Source organism: Zonotrichia albicollis, chromosome 10, assembly GCF_047830755.1.
Source record: "Zonotrichia albicollis isolate bZonAlb1 chromosome 10, bZonAlb1.hap1, whole genome shotgun sequence".
In the NCBI taxonomy this organism is placed as follows: domain Eukaryota; kingdom Metazoa; phylum Chordata; class Aves; order Passeriformes; family Passerellidae; genus Zonotrichia; species Zonotrichia albicollis.
The window spans coordinates 20,200,428-20,220,603 of NC_133828.1; the positions used below are offsets into that span (position 1 = coordinate 20,200,428).

At 39.5% G+C, this 20,176-nt stretch overlaps 1 protein-coding gene across 4 annotated transcripts; it reads right to left on the minus strand.

Annotated features, from left to right (window-relative positions):
* Positions 1-774: 774 nt before the first annotated feature.
* On the minus strand, positions 775-19,591 carry TMEM237 (transmembrane protein 237). 4 transcript variants are annotated; one of them, XM_074548266.1, is made up of 14 exons: positions 19,473-19,561; positions 17,935-18,040; positions 17,162-17,193; positions 16,245-16,255; positions 15,673-15,729; positions 14,134-14,247; positions 13,643-13,757; positions 12,910-13,067; positions 12,190-12,313; positions 11,018-11,209; positions 10,035-10,108; positions 9,457-9,550; positions 8,546-8,667; positions 775-7,029 (listed from the first exon to the last, which is right to left on the minus strand). In XM_074548266.1, exons 2-14 carry the CDS (start codon positions 17,950-17,952, stop codon positions 6,962-6,964), a joined length of 1,179 nt encoding a protein of 392 aa, XP_074404367.1. In that variant the 5' UTR covers positions 17,953-18,040; positions 19,473-19,561; the 3' UTR covers positions 775-6,961. The 4 variants fall into 4 exon arrangements, with proteins under 4 accessions (XP_074404367.1, XP_074404366.1, XP_026647495.1 ...); XM_074548265.1 differs by lacking the exon at positions 17,935-18,040 and adding an exon at positions 18,819-19,065 and having other exon boundaries at positions 19,473-19,506; XM_026791694.2 differs by lacking the exon at positions 17,935-18,040 and having other exon boundaries at positions 19,473-19,591.
* Positions 19,592-20,176: the final 585 nt, after the last annotated feature.

Sequence of the window (20,176 nt, forward strand, 5' to 3'; positions counted from 1 at the left end):
TCAGGCAGCTTAACTGCTAGTATTTTCAAGCTTCTCTTGCAACAAGTGCCATGGACTCTATAAAAATGAACTTGGATACTAATAACAATGTCAGTAAAAATTCATTCAAACCACTACATGTTCCAGTGGAATTACTTTGCTGCCCTCTCTGTGGAAAAAAAAAATTAAAACATTTCTAAACACTTTCAATTTCTGTACTGACATTAAGAAGAAAATCAAATCTAATTTTTTAAGTTAAAAGCCCACAAGTCTTTACTCTTAGAAGTACTGCTTCTCAACAACTGTGTCTCTTCAAACAAAAGCAATCAAGAGGCACTATGACTTCTTGAAAATACTCCCTGGATTATATTTACTGAAAGGTTTTATATAATTTTGCTCATTAACTCTGATGCTTTCTATTAAGGAATAAGGCAAAATAAATACTATTAGGAAAGATGATGTATAATCATATTTTTAAGGTTTCAACCACCTGCCACTGAAAAGATGATCAGGGAAACAATTGTTCTGAAAATCTGAAGTTTTTGCATACAGTTAAGTTTTCAAAATCTGAGGTTGATGATCTGCATTGTTAAGATTAAAGTTGCAGAGACTTTCTGTTCCAAGCTGACAGTTTTAAGCACAACAGCTTTTTGTTGGGTTGTGGTTTTTTCAGAACACTTGTTTACTCTTGCTCATAGCAATGATGTGTGTTATCTGCATGTTAATTAGAGTTAAAACTTGGAAATTTCCAAGTATCTTGCATTTAGGCTCCACATGATATATTTTCAAAAGGGCTTATAAAACCTATACATTTGCAAAATCTCATGGCCAATGAAACAGAAATCTATCTAATCTGGTAACTTTTGAAATACTTGTGAAAACAACCCAAATGGTTTTTTGCAGCCACCTTTAATTATGCTAGCATTTAGCACTGTATAATAATAAATACCTGTATAATAGAAAACTTCTTTTAATTAACATTACATATGCTCAATGCTGTTAAGTGTCTTACTGTCTTGATCTGATACCACAGCAGTTTGTGCATGACTGAATGGATGAACACAGAAGAAAATGTGATCTACTCAGAATCAACTTGCGCTGATACATTAATTCCTCACTTTAAAGAGTATCAATGCAACAAGTTCCCATTGAAGAGAGAACAGTTTCTTCCACTCGATGAACAGAAATAAATATTTTTTTAAAATAACAGAGTTTTACCATACCTCTCTCTCTCCCCTACCCCTCTCCTTTTCTTCAAGTGCTATCAAAGTAGTTTTTAACCCAGAAGATGGGTAAAAATATGGGAAAACATTTGAAAACCACTGTTCTGAACCTCTCTTGACAAGAGGCAGGTACCAAAGCAGGTGATTTACATACCTACTTAACATGCCTTTAATGCTGTTAAGTTGCTTTCCTGAAGTATATTAGTTTGTGTAATAAACCTCTGAAACAACCAAGGTAGCAGCAATGGCCTGTCCTAATGATGGCCATCCCTACCCTGTATGAACAAGGAAAAACTATTAAAATTCAGAAACAGTACACATTACAGCAAAGACCTCAAAGGACTCTAAGAACCATAATATGAAACAATAGGATGTAACAAACAAAAAATTGAGTTTATAAAAGAAGAAACCACTGAAAATTGAGGTGGTCTACTGATAATCTGGCAGCAGAATAACATTTGGTATTCAACATAATTAAATCTATCCAAGAACTTGAGGTAGGATGAAGGTAAGAATATTAGGTTTAAACAGGTGCCTGTGGAAACCTCCATAATTCCCAGATGAAAACAACTAATTCTACTCTAAATTAGTTACATATGTTTGTTTCTTAGCTGAAAGATATCCCAGAAACTTCTGGAAAAATGCCCCCAAAGCCCATATGAAGTTAGCTGCAATGAAGAGGTGGTTTTATTTTTAGATATGGTTATAGAATATACCATTATTACTGAATTTACCTTCATACTCAGATTCAGGAATTTAGTTGTCCTCTCATGAAATCCATCTGCAATGGAGGAGAATGGATTGCTGGCAGGATGCAGAGGTTTTCCTCTGTTTTGTCAAGATTTACATGACATATGGGTAAAGAGTATCAATGCTGAGTTTATCTACTACATTTTATTTTCAAAGTTTGCTTACTCTTCATTCAGTATTAATTATCTTTCTAATTCTCACATTTCATGCAGTCAAAAGAAAAATATTCTTACAAACAGATTTCCTTTTGCCCATTGGAAATCTGGCAAGTCTGTTATGGATGAGTTTTCTTTAAATGCTTTCCTGGTTTGAGGTGGCTGTTGTTCTACAGTAGCTGATGGAGCCATCACAGACTTGTGGAATTATATATTTTGCTGGCTGTCGTGCTATTTTTCCTGCTCCACTTTCTGATTCAAGTTTCCCTTATCATGGGAGAACACATGATTTTGAATCCTTGGAGCCTGCAGCATGTGATGTTGAAAAAGGCGGTTCAGCATACTTTCCATGATTTTTCTTCACTACATTACTAGATTTCCTCAAACTAGTTTTGAGAACAAAGTAGTTTGGTTTTTCTTCCTAAATAGCATATTTATTAACATTTGACCCAGACGCTGGTGGCATGGCAATGCACAGTTCTCTACATTGCTTCTCTTTTGATATCCAGTCAGGATTTTTTGGGCAACTTTTCTTTTTCCTTATGCTGGACTGGTAAAATGACCCATTTTGGCGAGCCATGGCCTACAAAGGTGCTTGAATATCAGCATCACAAGCATTTAAAATGGAAGAATGTTACCGTTGTTCCTACTCTTTTTAACAATTTCAAATTTACAGTTTTTTCTTTTTTGTTGATTGGTTTGTTTTGGAATTTTTTTGGGGTTGTTTTGAGTTTTATTTGTTTGTTGGGGTGAGAAGGGGTGGAGAGGGTCATCTCCCCACCCTTCAAAGTACATTAATCTGCTTATTTTCACTGTGAGGATTAACTACGACATCTGGCAGTGGGTATGGATGTTTATCCAAGAGATCATCTTGTTTTTTGTCTCTGTATCACTGTCTGAGGCCTGCCCGTGTCCTGAATAGCCGTGCTCTCATGGCTATTTTAATGAATACAGCACAGGCAAACGGTACAGGCAATTTACAGCTACAGAGGGCTCTACAACTTGTATCGTTCGAAGAAAAGGTTACATAAATTTCAAACACAGAATTATTAAAGCGAACAGCTTGATTCGTGTTTAGGAGCACGGGAGAATTTTTCCTTTTCTGACTGGGTATCCCACTTAGATCGCATTGCCCCAAACCACCGACCGACCGCAGCGCGGCCGCTTCCCTCAGGCCGTGTCCGACATGGCGGCCCCGCCAGCGCCCCCTGGCGGCCGTTACCGCGCGAGGGGAGGGCGGGAAAACGGCTGAGGGGAGAGGGGGGACCGGGCAGGGCTGAGGGGAGAGGGGGGACCGGGGCAGGGCTGAGGGGGAAAGAGGGGACCGGGGCAGGGCTGAGGGGAGAGGGAGAACCGGGGCAGGGCTGAGGGGAGAGGGGGAACCGGGCAGGGCTGAGGGGGAAAGAGGGGACCGGGGCAGGGCTAAGGGGCAGCGAAATGACCGCGGCGGACAAGCTGCTCGGGAAATAAACGCACCGGGGACGGGAGGGCGATACACGGCAGGAAAAAACGTCCCCTAAAGCACCTCTCCCCAGAAACAGCAACGGGCGGGTTTCAGGCTGGGAGGTCGCCTTGGCCGCCGTGAAGGGAGAGAGCAGCCCCGGGGGCACAGTACAAAAATAACACCCAGGGAAAACAGTGGTTCTGCGAGTACCTGGGGACTTACACAGCAGTTACAAGCACAGCCGCCCCGAGGAATGCAATAGCACCATCCACACTGCTATGAGGAAAAAAGGGAGAGAGGCTTAGGTTTAGCTGTAGGTATTTACCTGATGGTTTTCTGTGATCTCCCAGAGTCTTCAGTCATTTAAATTAATTCTGCTGGAAATATACAAGCGAGTAATTCTCAACTAGTCATATAACCCTCATAAACTTTACCTCAGCAATACCAAAACTACTTTAAAAAGGCACTCTGCAAATTATGTCCCCTTGGCTTCATTTTGAGAAAACTGCCTTGAGAGAGTAACGTTTAAACCAAGTCGAAATTGACCAAATATTAAATTACTAGAACAATTTAAGTAATTAAAACAATTTAGCTTTGACGTCCAGCCTCTGATCAGGCTGTGTGGGGCTTTGCCCACCCAAGTCTGGGGCAGCCCCAGACAGCCCCTCAGCCTCCCATCCCGAATCCTCAGACAGACTGATTTATTTTAAATGGACTAAACAACTGGAAACAAGACAAAGTAGTACCATTATTTCTAACTAGTTTACAGCAATTGTTTAATATATGTTTCATATATTAAAAAAACAAGAACTTGGCACCAACACATCTGAAAATTTCATTAACACAAATGCATTAAAAACAATGATATGGAAATGCACAAAGGCATTTCAGTTAAGGCTTCTACAAATATTGCGTGTTCTAGAATTAAACAATTATTTTGTAAACTCGTTCTAAAATTTTACAAGAAACTAAAAGTAAAGCTCACGTAAACTCATATTCCACTGTGAGGCTTAATGGAATGAAAAGTATTTTGTAAAATAGATAATTAGCCATCAAACTGTTTCTTGTGCTTTTTATGTGGCAACCTCAAAACTCATTAATTTAAATATGGATATGCTTAGACCCTCCAAAAAATATACATGGAAAGGCAAGCCTGGCTTGAAATACTGATTACATTAAGTTCATTAATTCAATCCCTGCTCAACCATGTAAAAACGACTATATTTCACCATAAGAATGAATCTGGCTCTTGGCTGGCATCACTTAGACAAAGGGACAGTTGGAAGGCCAATTCCTAGTGTTAATGTCAGAAATCAAGCAATGATGTTATCCAAGCTTTTCCTGTACTGATATGATGCCTTAGCACACTTCTGCTGAGCTCCCTATTTTATGGGCAAAATTATACTTCTGACCATCCCAAGATGAAAGAAAAATCATGCAGCCATGCCATTAATAATCTCACCTTCAGGAGGTAAGTGACTCTGCAAGCAAACACACATCAGCAAAGTGGTGGCAAACTACACAGGAACACTTCTTGTCTCACCCCTCATCTCCTACAGCCAAATAAATCAGCAAGAACATCCCGTGCACAACTGAAGGAGAGCAGCACCCTGAATCTCTCCATTTTAATGTACAGTGCAGTGCCAGCCATAATTTAACTCTAGTTTTACAAAAATACAGACACAAGAGCCACAACAGTTTACAAAAGAGGCTAAGGGCTCCTTCCCACAGCAAACGGAATGCCTCAGAATGTAGCCAACAGCTGTGGAACATTTTTAGTTCTTGTAGATGTCTTTTTCCTCCCTGCCAAGGCTACCACAGCATTTAAAAGGTGTCACAAACACTGAATTTTTGAATAACTTAAATTTGCTGAATGGACACAGGAGAACATAAGTCCTCAACAGGGCAGCAACAGCCCTAGTTATACACATTCCCATGTTTGCTTTGAAGCAACTCAGGTAACAGCACAGAGTTAGCACAGAAAGCATTGAAAGCTCTTTGACATTTCCTTTCAAGTCTTATCTGGCTACTCTTAACTTCACTACTAAAGAAGTTCAGTAATTCTTCAGTGAACTTTGACAAGTGCACCCCTTTTACAACCACCCACAGACACATGTATTAAATCAAACAAGGCAAAATCAATATATGTTAAGTAACACATATAAACAAGTTTTGGGCTTTAGGTGATATTTTCTTGATAAATGGTTTTCAAACTAGACCTCATCTGTGTTTACTAAGGAGATTGTTTCTTCCTGCAGTGTATCTGTATATATTCACATCTGCAATGCTTTCATTTTGCCACTTGAATATAAAAGGATTAATCTCATCAGCAAAACCCATTGCCTGCCACAATTACAGCTGTGTCACTGCATAGAAGGTGGGTTGCTGCAAACTTTTTGGGTTGATTTAATAAGCATTTTCTTGTCATTTTAGGAAGAAATTTCCCATTCTATCCTAACACAAAACAACAATTTGGCAAAATAGGTAGGAACGTTTTTAACATCAATGAAATCCAAGTTTGTTTATAAAGAGCAGTGAATAAAAGGATTGCTCTTGTCACACCAGATAAGGAGAACTCAGAACACAATTCTTGTGAGTGGCTTTGGAATAGTTACACTGCCTGACTGTTGAGAAATTACAGGACACAGATACATCCAGCTGGCAACACAAAAACAGCCTGTTTGATGAGAAGATGCATTTAACTGACCAAACTGTTGCAACATTAAAACTTCTTTGTCTTTTATCTACATCAGCCTATAAGAACTTGTAATCATCAAGATTTTTGTCAAGAGAACTAAATGAAGATTAAAAAAGTGAATTTTAATAATCCTCTTTTATAGATTATTTAAAAAAATCCCTGTCAATTTAATCTTTTCTTCTAGAAAAATATTTTCTGAGAAATAAATGTAGATTATTTTAAGATTACTAACTTGGTGGGGTTTATGTTTCCTAACTCTGTTTTGTTAAAAATTTGGCTACTTTTGCTGCTTAGGCTACTTTTGTCGTAAGATTTTTTTTTTAATCTCTAGAAAATGTTTAACCAAATCAGATAAGCTAACTGCTGTTTGCATTAGTAACAAGAGCAGGTTGTTGAAGAGTGTAGAGAGTCAAAAAAGCACTGAACACCTGATCTGCATCCCTCTAGTGTCTTTGGCTATGTAGGTAGCAGTATTTCCAAAATCACCTTGACTTTATGCACTAGGGATAATCTACTTTGTAAAATAAAAAGCAAAAGTATAAAAGTTTTCAATCACATTTGGAAACTGTAACGTACATAAAAAGTTCAACATGAAATATATACAATACAAAAATACATTTTTCCTTTATGAAAATTATAATACATAGCTATAATACACAACATGTTGAGCCATCAGTCCCAGCTACAATGTATGCAGATTCTTGTTCCACACTTATGGCTGAACTCTGGGTATGACATCTCCGTGAGGAAATTCCTCAATTTCAGAATGAAACATCAATTCTAAAAGAGAATGGAGAAAATTATGTTTCCTTGGAAACTTTCACCTGAATACAATCCCATTATTCCTCAAAAACACCCTGGCATTCCCCCAGGCCTCCTGCTTTTCATCCCAATCATATCATCAACAACTCGGCAATGGCAAGGGCCACCAATATTTTTATCAAACTATTGCTGATCCCCAAAATGGACAGAATTGGTGACAATATTAGCAGTTGATCATGTGCAGTACCACTGTGCATTCAACATGGACACTGAAACACAACTCTGAATTAGACTGAGGGACTGTTAAAGTTTTGAGAGTGTCAGACTCAGGAAGGAAGGACTTCAGTTTAGAGACTCGTTCATTTTTATAAGTTTTGCTCTGTGGCTCACAGTGTTAAGTTAGCATATCCCATCCTTAGCAGACTAAACTTTCTCTACTATTTGGAGTAAGTACTAATGAATTTCTCTCTAGAAATTTCCACAGTGGTTTTCCAGTCTTAGTAGGCACATGTAAGTATCAAAAAAATTAATCAAAAACCGAGTAAAATTCTGCCACTGGAATTCCTTGTGTAAGCCTTTATTATTTATGGGTTTAAAATATGATTTAAACATCTATCATCAGTTTTACCATTGAAGACTGTAAAGGCTGTCACTTAATTGTTTGGGGTTTTTTAACTCATTAAATGATTTCTTAGATATAAACGCAGTGACTGGAGCCAGCTGAAATATGGAGACCCGTACACTAAAATTCACAAGTAATTTGAAGAGGCCTGTTGGATCCTCAATCTCCCAAACACAAATCTGTGCTTCAACTCATGGTGTTCTCAGGATATATTTTGACTTCCAAGTTAAATTTAGGATTTTTCTGCGCAGCGTACCTTCAAGCGACAGGCTGCACGCGCTTGACAGGAACACTGACTTGGGACACAGCTTTTGGATCTCAGGGGGAGCACCAAAGGAAGGAGGCTCAGTTTCTAGCCAAGTTCCTTCAGGGAGAAGAACTTGTCCCCCCTCCTCCAGCCCGGACCAGCACAAGCAGTCCTCCTCTGAAGTCCTGTGCTGCAAGCACAAATCTGACTTTCCAAAGCTAGGGAGTTCCCAAAACTACTGCCATGTCCTATTGAAAATAATACTGAACTTGTAACCCATTCAGCACTTGCAGAAGGAACATTAATAACATTAGGGAATTTTCTAAGACTCACAGAGAATAAATACATTTCAAATATTTAAAATACTGTTAAAGTATTTTAAATTATTTCTCTCTTCACTGAAAAGAGACATTTTGTAATGTTTCAAAATTCACATTGCTTCAGACAGGATAAATAAAAATTTTCTTTTTAAATTAACGTTTATAATACCAAACACAGCACCGGCATCTTAAGAAGCATTTGCTGTGCAAGGTTGCTAGGAGATACTTTTTCTTCCTCAGTCACAAAATTTCTCAGGACTAGTCTTGAACACCAAATGCATAGCACAGCAGATAAAAAACCCAACAACTTGAATTAAAAACATTTTGCCTATTAATGTGTCCTACCTTCACTGTGGTCTAGCTCTGGTCGGGAGCTTAAGAAGATCCAACTTGTCCCAACCAGAACAGACACTACGAGATTCACCACAACCCACGAATGAACAATTTCTGTCTCTGTACCTGCAGTCCTGGGAAAGACATCAAACCATCAGTCATCATTGGTGCACAGAAATTACAGTAAGAATTGCAGCAGAATAACATCAAAACAAGTTTTCTAAGCCAGATGAGAAAAGAGAGCTACTTGTACCATCATGATGGTCTTGCATTGCAAAGCCCTGGTAAAGAGAACAATTACCAAAGATCACAGAAACCCTAAACCTCCACCCCCCCTAAAAACTAACTGCCCAAACCAGCAAATGTTCACATAAATGCTTTTGTTCCACTCCTCCTGGTTTACTTTAAAAATTCCTGCTACCAGAATTTGAGTCCATTACTAGGTACTTCAGAAAGGAACAGCTTTGGATGGGATCCCCTAAGATGAAATGATGGGTTATATTTAAATGCCAGCTGTGTCTGCTAAGGCCATGCATCCTGAGGCAGCCTCCTTCAAAGACAGCGTTGACTGTCTACAGAATGCTCTGCCCTTGAACCCCAAAATGGTTACTTACCTCAGTACGGTCCCACTCTCAAGTAAAAAAGATTCTTAAGGTTCCTGCCAGATGGCATTTCCAGCATCATTCCAACTCTTGTTTGAGGTATAATGGATTTGCAAACAAAATGGCCAAACTCATCCCTGAGTTTTTAGTTTTCAGTGAAAGTATCAAATATTCAGGACAAGCTCAAAGGCAGGTTCAGAAATAAAATCCTTCATCAATAGTTTCTTACATATCTTGTACAATCTCTTCAATCTGCCAGTTTGACAAGGTCCCTAAGTGAGCTATGTTATAATTTATGGATTATTATTCCTTGTTTCCTACCAGATACTGCCGTTTTCCGAAGGTGGCGTGTAGAGGTGGATTCTGTCACACGTCATCTGCTGGCTTAAGGATAAGATAAGAGCAGCAAAGTACACTGGAAGAAATGGAATTAGTAGTGTCAGATCTAAATCCCAAAATGCTGTCTCATCATGACATGGCACTAATGACTGCATTCTCTTTCCTTTTACTCCTCTGCCTCCAATCAGAGTCTGCTTTAATTCATTCTCTTCTCTTTAACATTCCCCTGACCTATCAAAATCTGGTTTCTGCACTTTTGCAATCCATGAACTAAATCAGACTTATGTTTTGTGGTTTTGTTTATTTGCTAGGTTTGTGTTCTGTATTCAGAAATGGAAAAGAACTACCTCACTAACAATCCCACTAATGCTACTATTGGAAATGCTTTAAAAAATATGGAACAAAGTGTTTATGGCCATTGCTATTATAAACTACTGAGCAAGTAATTTATTCTAAAGCAGAAAATAACCTGGGAGGAAGATTTCAGTAAAAAGACTATGGAGGAGTTTTCCATTTACCATGTTTTCTGGACAGCTTCCTATCCACTTCAAAATACTTACAGAAAGAGGCTAGTGCTGCTGGGTCTAGGGTCAGAAAGCCCCTCAGTGCAACTGATGCTTTTGCCAGATCAATCCTGATAACAAAATCAAGAGTCATTAACACAGCCCAGTAAGACACTGATACTGCTTCTCTAACAGCATTCTATTGTTCTTTTCCTTTCTGCAAGGTATTTTTTCTGCCTCTGTAACAGTGCCTTAATCTACAGCTATATCCCACCACATGGCAATGGTCCCTGTTATGCCAATTCCAGAATGAAGGAGGATGTTCCATGAGGTTTCCCACTGCACACCTTTCTGAAACAGGGAGAACCTGGGGACATCTGTCCCCTCTAATCCTTGCCATTCAGTTCAGTGGCCATGCTAATGGAACTGCTTACAGGAGCAAATGTGATAACTTGGGACTCCTCCCTGCCATCCTGGGAGGGAAAGAAGTCACAATTATTTTCATAGCACCAACTCCCCAATGGCTTATCCTACCTGTAACTAAAAGAAACATTTGTAACATCCCTTAATCTAGTCTAGTCATGATCTGTTTTTAAGCTGCCCTCTTTTCATTCCCATTCTTAATCTGTAATGCAGAAGCCCCAGCTAAACCAGGAAAACTGTTCACTCAGCTATGTTTCAACCCTGACTAGGATTCATATGAAAGTGAACCTAACAGAAACATTTGTTGCTCTCCACCCCTCTTCACCGTCCCACCACAAAAAAAACAGGTCAGCTCTTACATTTGTTTCGCCTCCTTACCCCACAAACAGCAAGGTGACATTGTGACATTGAAGCAGGGTGCAAGCACCAGACAGAAATGACTACCAAATGTCTGGATGCACGAGTACACCCTTCTGTGTTTAGTCAGCCGTGTGAAAAATCATTCTTTGACCATATCAATTAAACCATCAACAGCAAATCAACATGTGCCAAAGGAGAAAGGAACATCATATACACAAATTATATATATACACCTTTCAAATACAAATATGTTTTACCTGTCAAAGGCTGAGACTGTACTGATAGACAGCAAAAAATAGAACAAACTTTGAGCTGGGTATGCTATTGTCTTATACTGCTCAAGCAGGTTAGAAACCATGGAAAGCTCATTTCCTGCCAGAATGTAGATAACCACGATGTTCCATACAGCATAACCAGCAAGGAAGCCATGGGTGAAGAGGCCCAACACCCTGAATGGAGGAAAGAACATTAAACCAGTTTTAACATCTTCAATTAGCTCTAGATAGAAAAGGCCTATGAATCCATCTGTTTAACCCTGCTTTTCAAGGCCTTTCAGAGGCTGTTTGTGAGTGCTTTTTCTGATCTAGTTTAAAAAATTCTAAGCAAGAGTTCTGTTTGCTCCTGTCACACCAGGTGCACCAGAACCTGAGCACTTAAAGAAAACAAAGATGTTTTGCCTTCCCTTCATTACAGCCACAGGCATCAAACGCTTTCACCTGCAGCTGTCTGTAGTTTCCCTTGACCACTGTCCCTTGCACTCACACAACATTCTAACTTGTCCCCAGGGCAATCTCTTCAATGCCCTCATTGCTAAGTAAAAGCTTGAGCACAGGCTCAAGCACAGGCTCCCAGCTAAAATACACCACAGAAGAAGATGGCTGTTATCTTCCCATTTCTCTATTACAAAACAATTGCATATTTAAAAACTAACTTTTTTGCTATTATTTACAAGTTTATTCTCCCAGTGTAATTTCACTCCTCTCTCTTTCCCACCACCCAGGATTTTTCTTTGAAAACTGTCTCAACTCAGGTATTTTTATTCTGGTAGTACACATGATGGGTGAGTCCTACTTTTTAACACATTTCTCTAGGTAAATAATGTTTTGGTTATCAGCTCAATCTCTTGCTATTGAGATTGTGTCTGAATCTTTGCAATATGGCTTCCTTAGTTTCTTTTTATAAGCTCTATTTCACATGTGATGTCTACTGGAAATTCATAATCTTGACAACAAATACCAAAAGCTAGAGGACTGATAAACTTTATACCTGTTGAATCCAGAACCACCATTTATTAGGAATATCCAAAAGAAATAAAAATACACTACAACTATAGAGGAAAGGCACTAATTTTCAGGGAGGGAAAAAACTCCAAAATCTCAAACCAAACCCCTGATTTATGTTTATTTACATCTGAACACTTATTTTTCACCTGAAACTTCGGTGCACTGAGAGGGCAACATCTCTAGTAGTCCACGAAGCCTTCACGTCCAAAAGCACATTGATATTTTCAGTGGTTTTAATCAATTCTGCACGGTCAGCTGCATGAAAACGCCCTGAAAGGACAAGGAGATCAGTTTTAGAGAGCTCCGCTTCCTTTCACCATCATTTCTATATAAATACTTATTAGTGTTAAAAAGCTGTTAAGAAGCATCAGAAATTTCTTCTCCCCACTTCCTGCCCTTTGTCAGCTTACACTGATACAGGATGCCTCTGGTCAGAATGATGCATCCTGGTGGGTCAGGTTATGGAGTTACAATGTGCAAAGCACTTTGGGAAATGACTCAGTGTTCCCTGGGACAAAAAAAACCCAAACAAAACAACAGAAAACCACAAACATCCTGCAAAAACCTTCCACGTGAAAGAATTATAGTAAGTAATAGTTTCTTCTCAAGGTACTGTGGACAGCTGGGTACTTTGAAATCTTTTTCACCTCCATGGAATCCATGGAATTAAGAAATCAAACCAAATATACCAGCACAATAACACCACCATTCACTGTTAAAAAATTATCATGCATATCAAATAATTTTTGTTTTGGAAAACTTTTTAAAAAATTCTTCCCAATACTACAGTATTTAGATTTTAGATACAATAATGCTTCTAATTGCAAGAATGTTATTAAATTGCTAATATCACAATATGAACTCACGATTTTTCTCAACAAACACTTTGCTAACAGGCTGACTAATTCCAGTGGGAGCAGCAAACACAGGCTGCTGATCTGGGCTCTTCCTGTGCTCATCTTCAATGATGTCTTCCTCCTCCACTTCCAGCTCATTGGAGCTCACTTCAGCTGGCCGAGGTTTCCTGTTGGCACAGAGCACACAGTGGGACAGAGAAAGAATAGGAGACAATGTGTAAAATCCAAAGGCTCCTATGAACATTTAACATGCCTAACCTGACTGATAAAAACCCATCAGACTATGACCTGTATAGTATTACCCTGTTCATAATTTTAAGGACTAAAGTTCCCATGGAGGTAGTTGACTAAAACCATAAGACTAATTCCATATCAAGGGATTAATGATTAGAACATATTAGAATAAAACTTATTAGAATAATTGGGGGAAAAAATGCTAATTTTCATTTAATTAAGATAGTAAGAATGATAGAAAGCAGTTCCAACTTCTAATTTCTTCATGTCTGTGACTGAACTATTAGACACATGAAAATGTATTTAGAGCTGCAATGCATCCAGGTGTGCATAGAACAAAGAAGTGAAAAAAGTTAGATCTTAACCCTGGAAAGAACTCTGCACAGGCTGAATGGTACTGTGGGCTTCAAGATTTTACATTTTTGCCAAATGACAATGTAAAATACTCCTCAGCCACATTCACTGTTACAGTTAGTCCAGATTATGAGCTATACTAGTTTTGTCTCACTTTGTTCTTTTTCTCTGTTTGCGGATCACTGTTTCTTCAGCGTCAGGGACATCCATGCCATTTCCATTCTGAAATAGGGATGCCACATTCTGCTGGGTAAAAGAGGTCTCAGAATCTGAAGATTAAAAAAAACCAACCCAACATGAAAGTTTCAGAGTTTTCATAAAAATGGAATACATGCACCTAAATACACAAATAGTTATTATATAAAAAGAGTGGCAAAAAAGTAATGATCTGAGCTTTGAATGATGCTAAGAATTACATAATTTCCAAAACTGTATATCCATTATTTTCATGGAGGTTTGTACGCTATGAAATGTGAAACCAGAAAGTGAAACTCTAAGCTACCACTCATCCAGAGATTACCTTCATGTGTTCTAGGTAAAGAAGCACGTGAAACGTTTTAAACCTAAATACACATTGTCCACTAACATTCCTGTGTTCCCAAGTTCTATTCACTTCTCTTTCCCACCCACCACTATCTCACGTACCAGCAGGTACTTTCTTCTTCTTGCGCTTCCTCTGAGGAGGGGCATCAGGGGGCTCAGGGGTCAGGGGCTCGCTGCTCTCAGACTGCCGACGAACCGCTGCTTGCACGATGCCATCTGCAAAGCACAGGAAAGCACCCAGCAGCCTGAGCTCAGAGCCACTGAGAAACAGGCAAAACAAAGCTGCCATTTACTGCCCAGCTGAGCAACAACTGAGATGAAAATGCATTGGCTATAGGAAATGTAAGAGTTGAGGATCATTGATGAGAAGTAGAAATATACAAAGGTATTTCACAGTAAAACAGTATCATGCTCAGGAGAGAATTTAAGTATCCAAGAAGCAGCACAATTCCCATTTGGGCATACAGTAGAGGACTGCCTGAAAAGAAGCCATCACTGGAAAGAACTACACTGTTGGAGATTTTTTCAGGGATGGCTTGGAAGGCAGCTGTGGGGGACAGGTTCTCACAGCCTGTTTCTGTAAACAGCAGAGGTTCTCAGGTTGTTTTTAATTACAAGTAAAAGTGACAAACATGAAGGCCTTGAGAACCTTGCATATCAGAGTTCTCAGGCAGCTTTCTCATAACAAGTGGATGTTCTATCTTTGGCTGTTTTGGGAAAGCAAAAATAATTTTGAGAACCCAAATCTTGGTATTGGAAACATAAGGAGGAGTTGGTATGTTATCTCTGACCTATTGTGAGCTCAGATTTTGCAATATGCATGAACTTAATTAACACGGTTATAAAAAGTGACTGATTGATGAATAAACCGGAGTTGATGCTGATCAATGAAAGGTGGGTCTTCTCCCTCCATTCTTCAATACTACACCTCTATATTTCTCTTTTCTAGGTGCAAAAATTATAATGCAAGGGCCAAAAAAAAAGTAATGGTTTATTACAAGATGATCCACACAGATATGTGCTAAGGCAAAATGGCATCACATCAAAGGAAAATTTAAATGCTAAACATACAGTACAAGAATAAAAAAGGAGCAGAAAAATCCACGGAGGGATATTTACTCCAGTCTGAGCAATTAAATATTATACTTTGGAGGAATTATATTTCTGTGAAAAGTTAAAATGAATTCATATTATAGAGCAATAGCATCATGATCAGATGCAGACAGACAAAATTACTTCTCCATTTTACATCGCACCTGCTTTTTAATAGCGCCTTCAAGGACAGCAATTTTTATGGTAACAACTGAATCTTTGTTTCCACTTCAAAGTCAAGTTTACCCACCTTTTATAAACCTCTATTGTGCAAAAATGCAAAAGTAACCAGCAAATAATAATCATTTACAGTCAAGTCTTCAGTGATAAGGAAGTAATTAACTTGTGCCTTTATTTGGCCAAGGACTGAAATTGAACCAGATTGCGAAAGGAATTTTATCTTAGTTCATTCAAAAATTCAAGTGCTTAACACATTCAACATAAGCAGCTTACAGCTGGAAATGTCTACTTAATGAATTATGCAAAGAAGTTAGAAAGGAAAAAAAGGAAGGAATAAAAGAACAGTTTTTAGACTTTGTAGGACCTTACCTAATGGAGTCTTTCCTTTGGGTTTCCTTTTTTTGGGACGACTGAGTGGAATTTCATCTGTATAACATAAAACAGAAGTATGGGTGCACAGCAAGGAAAAACCTCAATATCCTTTTTAACAACCATCCTATTGCAAGTTAAGAAAACATTATTTTCTACAAATTATGACATCCTTTGTTTTTACAAGTAAGATTACAATTCACCAGTTCACACAAGGAGGAAGAGTACAGATGGTAGGAAAACAGAGTAAAAAATCAGTGTAAGAAGTTCTATGTGCAGCAAAGGTGCAATACATACATGCATGTGTGTTAAGTGATAAACTGAAATACTGTGAAAAATGTTCTGCAAAAGAAACTTATTGTTCAAAGCACAGTGGCAACACTTCAGTTACCTTGATGGAAATAGCTAACAGTAAAGAGAGCAAAAAAAACCCAACAGTTCTAACAATGCACAGGTATCCAGTTTAAATAATCAGCCTGCATTCAGGAAAAGTATAAGGCTCTATCTTTAAAGAGAGAATGAGTGGCACCAAAAGGAACTACCAATGTTTGTAGTTCTCCTTAATAACTCACCTTGGCTTCCACTTCATATTGAAGAAGGAAAGTTGTTGTCAAGCAGTGTAAAAAGATGAAAAGAAAGTTAGTTTTCAATCAATTACAATTCACAACCATGAAATTCACACTGCTGCTTTTATGGTTAATTTCCTTCTCCCCCCTCCTCTTTATGAGCAGATGTGTATAACAGGGTTAAGGGTACGAAGCAATCAGCAAGATTCAACATTTTGTTGGTGACTACACACAGTTTCTTGATTGGCTAGCTGTGGATCAGATTAAAAGCTTTAATCACCTGGCTAATTAAAACTTGTCTTATTGCCTGGTATATAACAAACCAACAGAAGTTATGAAACATTTGAGCCCATACATCACTAAAAAGACATTATCTGTCGACAATCATAAACATCACATTTACCTGCAAGTACTTTGCAGGAATTCTCAAGTACCATCTCATAAAAACTGCATAATTGCTTTTCCGTTCGCACTGAAAAAAAGCCCAAATTTTTTCCTATACTACATCAAACTGATAGATACCTAACTCCCTATTAAAGAATATCTAGCTTAATTCCAGAATTTCTTGGTTTTAAGTATTTGTGATTCAAATAAACTAAAGAACACATAATAAAAGAAAGAGGGAGGAAGAAGAGATTAATATTAAGCTATACTAGACATTAAAACTGGAATATTTGTCTAGAAGTTTTTAAAGGATTTATCTCTCATGAGTATTAAAACTGAAGTAATATGGTAAAATTTCTTGGCTTCTATAAAACTTTAAAATCTTTTGCATTCCTTGTAAAGCATTTTGGGACAATAAATTAGCAAGAGAAGCAATTTTACTGCTCAGATGTTTATGAAACTTATTTCTTTTAATGTTACTACTTTCAAAATCTGCAGTACAGCATCATGCTCAGTTCCACAGAATGCAATGATTTTACCTTGGCACTGGAGGGAGGGCACGAGGCGGGCACTGAAAGACAAGAGAGAGACAAAAGTCAGCTTCTGCCAGTATGAAACCACCTCTCAGAAAACAGCTTCAGATCAGAACATCCAAGGCATATTTTGCTCTGTATGCCTCCTAAATGGCCAAACATTCCTAATGGAGATGGGATACAAAAGCAGGATGGAAAAGATGCCGGACTAATATGCCTTTACCAACCAGAGTTCTGATGGGCACTGCAGTAGGAACATACAGCTAAGCTCTGTGTGTGAGAAACAGCTTGCATTCAGGCTTCAATAATTTTCACTTTTCCTGTAGGGTACCACTTTCACTAGAAAGCTTATTAGTCATTCTATTTAAATAAATATAAAATATTGTAATAAATTATGCATTCAGTATAATTTTACAGTACATGACATGAGCTGAGCATTTTCTATTAATGAAGATCTCAGAACATTAGTGAAGACAATAAAAGGAAATAAGCTTACTTATGAAAATACTTTAAAATATTATATAGTTTTTCCATATAACTTCGAACATATTTACCAGCAGGTCAAACACCTAAAATCTAAAAGGATCTCCAGATAACAATCTGAAACTGAGCTCGTACCTTTCCCTTATCTAGAAAAATAAGTTAACTTTCAAATTTTGTACTACACAATTATACTGGAAGAATATACACAAAAAAGTATTTCCCATGCTCAGAAAATTCAGATACCAGAAATAAAAAGGGCCATAGGACCGGTAAGACTCAAGGATTCACAAACTCACCACTTGTTTCTTTCCCATATCATCTGAAGTCGTTCCCTGGAAGAGGCACTGTGAACTGGTCTAGGCTCCCTCACGCTGCTCACATTGAACCTCAGCTAATTCTGAACTAAAAATAAACTTCAGGCAGCCAGGATTAGCTGGAGCTGAACCCTCCTGCCCCGGGTCAGGACCGAGAACTACTCCCATTTGAAACAAGGGCAGGTTGTTTAATGGCAGCAAATATTACTTGCACTAAAAAACCTTTCACTCTGCATGCTGGCATAGGTTCCTATGAGCAAGTTTTACATTGGTTTGTTTACCCAAAGCAAATGAGATGCTTCATGCAAGGAAGGGTTTGTGGGATTAGACCTCAAATCTCTCACTTGGATTTTGGCCATGCTGAAGACTGACAGCAAGTGCCACTTAGACAGGTAGAGAACTGCACACCCTAAGTGGCACCCAGCAAACTGGTGGGGACTGCTCACACTACATTGGTGCACCATAAGGGAAAAAAATATTGGTAAAGGTCAGATCACATTACTTTTATTGTTTCCAACATTCTTGTGGCAGTAAATAGTAAATATTTAGGATACTTGGTATTTAAAAACAACTAAAAGCCAAAAACCCCATAAAAACAAACAAAAGCCACAAACCTTTTACACAGCATTCACTGCCTATGCAGTAGTAATTCTGCACTCAGTAGTACCTCTCTATTTTATTGCCTTCTACAAAACAACTGGCAAGTGCATTGATTTCTGTATCATTTATTCCTTGCAACACAGGAAACCCCATGCAAGCAGCCAGTCATAAATACTCATCTGTCCATCTGCGTAACAGTCCCCAGCTCTGCCATAGAGCTATCAGCTTTGTCTATTTGCAGGTTCACAGAGTCTGAAGTAACTTACCCCAAATTTCTCAGAAAGGGTGAGTTTGTCCATGGGACAGGTCCCTATGGACATTTTGTTCAGGGCAGAAGAGCCGCTGAGTGCTCTAAAGTGTCCCGAAACCAAGAGACTTCGACAAACCAGGCAGCAGCTGCCTCGGTCAAACCGTGTGTTTGCACACCTGAGCCAGGCTACGAGACAGTGGGACGCACCTGGAAACTCGGGGAAAAACAAACTACCCAGCTCCCCCGGTGTCCTTTCCAGGATGCTGAGAAGGAAAGGTTTAAATGTCCACAATGTTTAAAAACACTGAAGCATCCTTCACAGATTTGTTAAAGCCTTGCAGACTTTTTTTTTTGTTTGTTTTTAGAGGTTTATATGAAAAAATACAACGAGGAAATGCTTGTTTGCTTCCGCAACAGAGATGGACAGAAAAGGGCGACCCTGCGGCCGGGATGCAGCGGGGCGGGGATTCAGGAGCCGCGCTACGAGGGCGCTCCGCTCCCGCGCCGCGCTTCAGCTCCGCCTCCCGGAGCAGCTGCGGCTGGGGAGCGCCCCGCCACATCCCCTCAGCAACAGCTCGGGTGGGCCAAGCTCCCGCCGCCGGGTCCCCCGCGCTGCAGCCCCACGGAGCCGTCCGCGCCCCCCTCCCGTCCGGCCCCACCACCCCCTCACCACGCCGGGGCCCGCCCGCCGCGCCGCCATGGGCCGCGCCCGCCCAGCTCCGGCTCTGCGGGGAGGAGCCGCCGCTCCTTCCGCCCCGCGCCGCGGCTGCGCACCCGCAGCGCCGGGAGGGCCGGCTTCCCGTTTTCCTTGCTCGCCGGCGGCTGCCTGATTGGAGTGAGCGCGGCTCCGTGGCTTTGAGCGGTAGTCGTCGTCTGTCGGGCTGCAGACAAGCAAAATCAAGGGAAAAAGGGTTCTGGATTACTTCACTTTGTAGCTAGAGTCTCAAACTGATAAATGAAGTAATCGGAAAAAACCAAACAAAACACCAAAAAAAGTAAGAAATAATACATGGAAAAAAGGCAAAGAGAAAGAGTCGACAAATGCTGGACTAGGCAGAAGTGGGGAAGCTGGTCACTGACCACCAGCAGAGAGCTGGCTGCTGTCTCACCCTCTGTCAGTACTTACCCACATCAATGTCATATTGGGGCTTCGGTCTCTGCCATTTTACCTCTAAACAGGGAATACAAGCTCTGACTCTAGAACAAGCAGGCATCCTGGTGGTTGTAATACTTCTCTTTAAATAACCTCTTTCTAGACTGCTTAACTGGCTTTTGTCGATTTTCCTCCAAGATGAGGTAGGCCAACAAAATAACCATCTGTGTACCTCAGGCAGCAAGAGAGCTACAAATAGGAGGTGGAGAGAGTGAGGAACT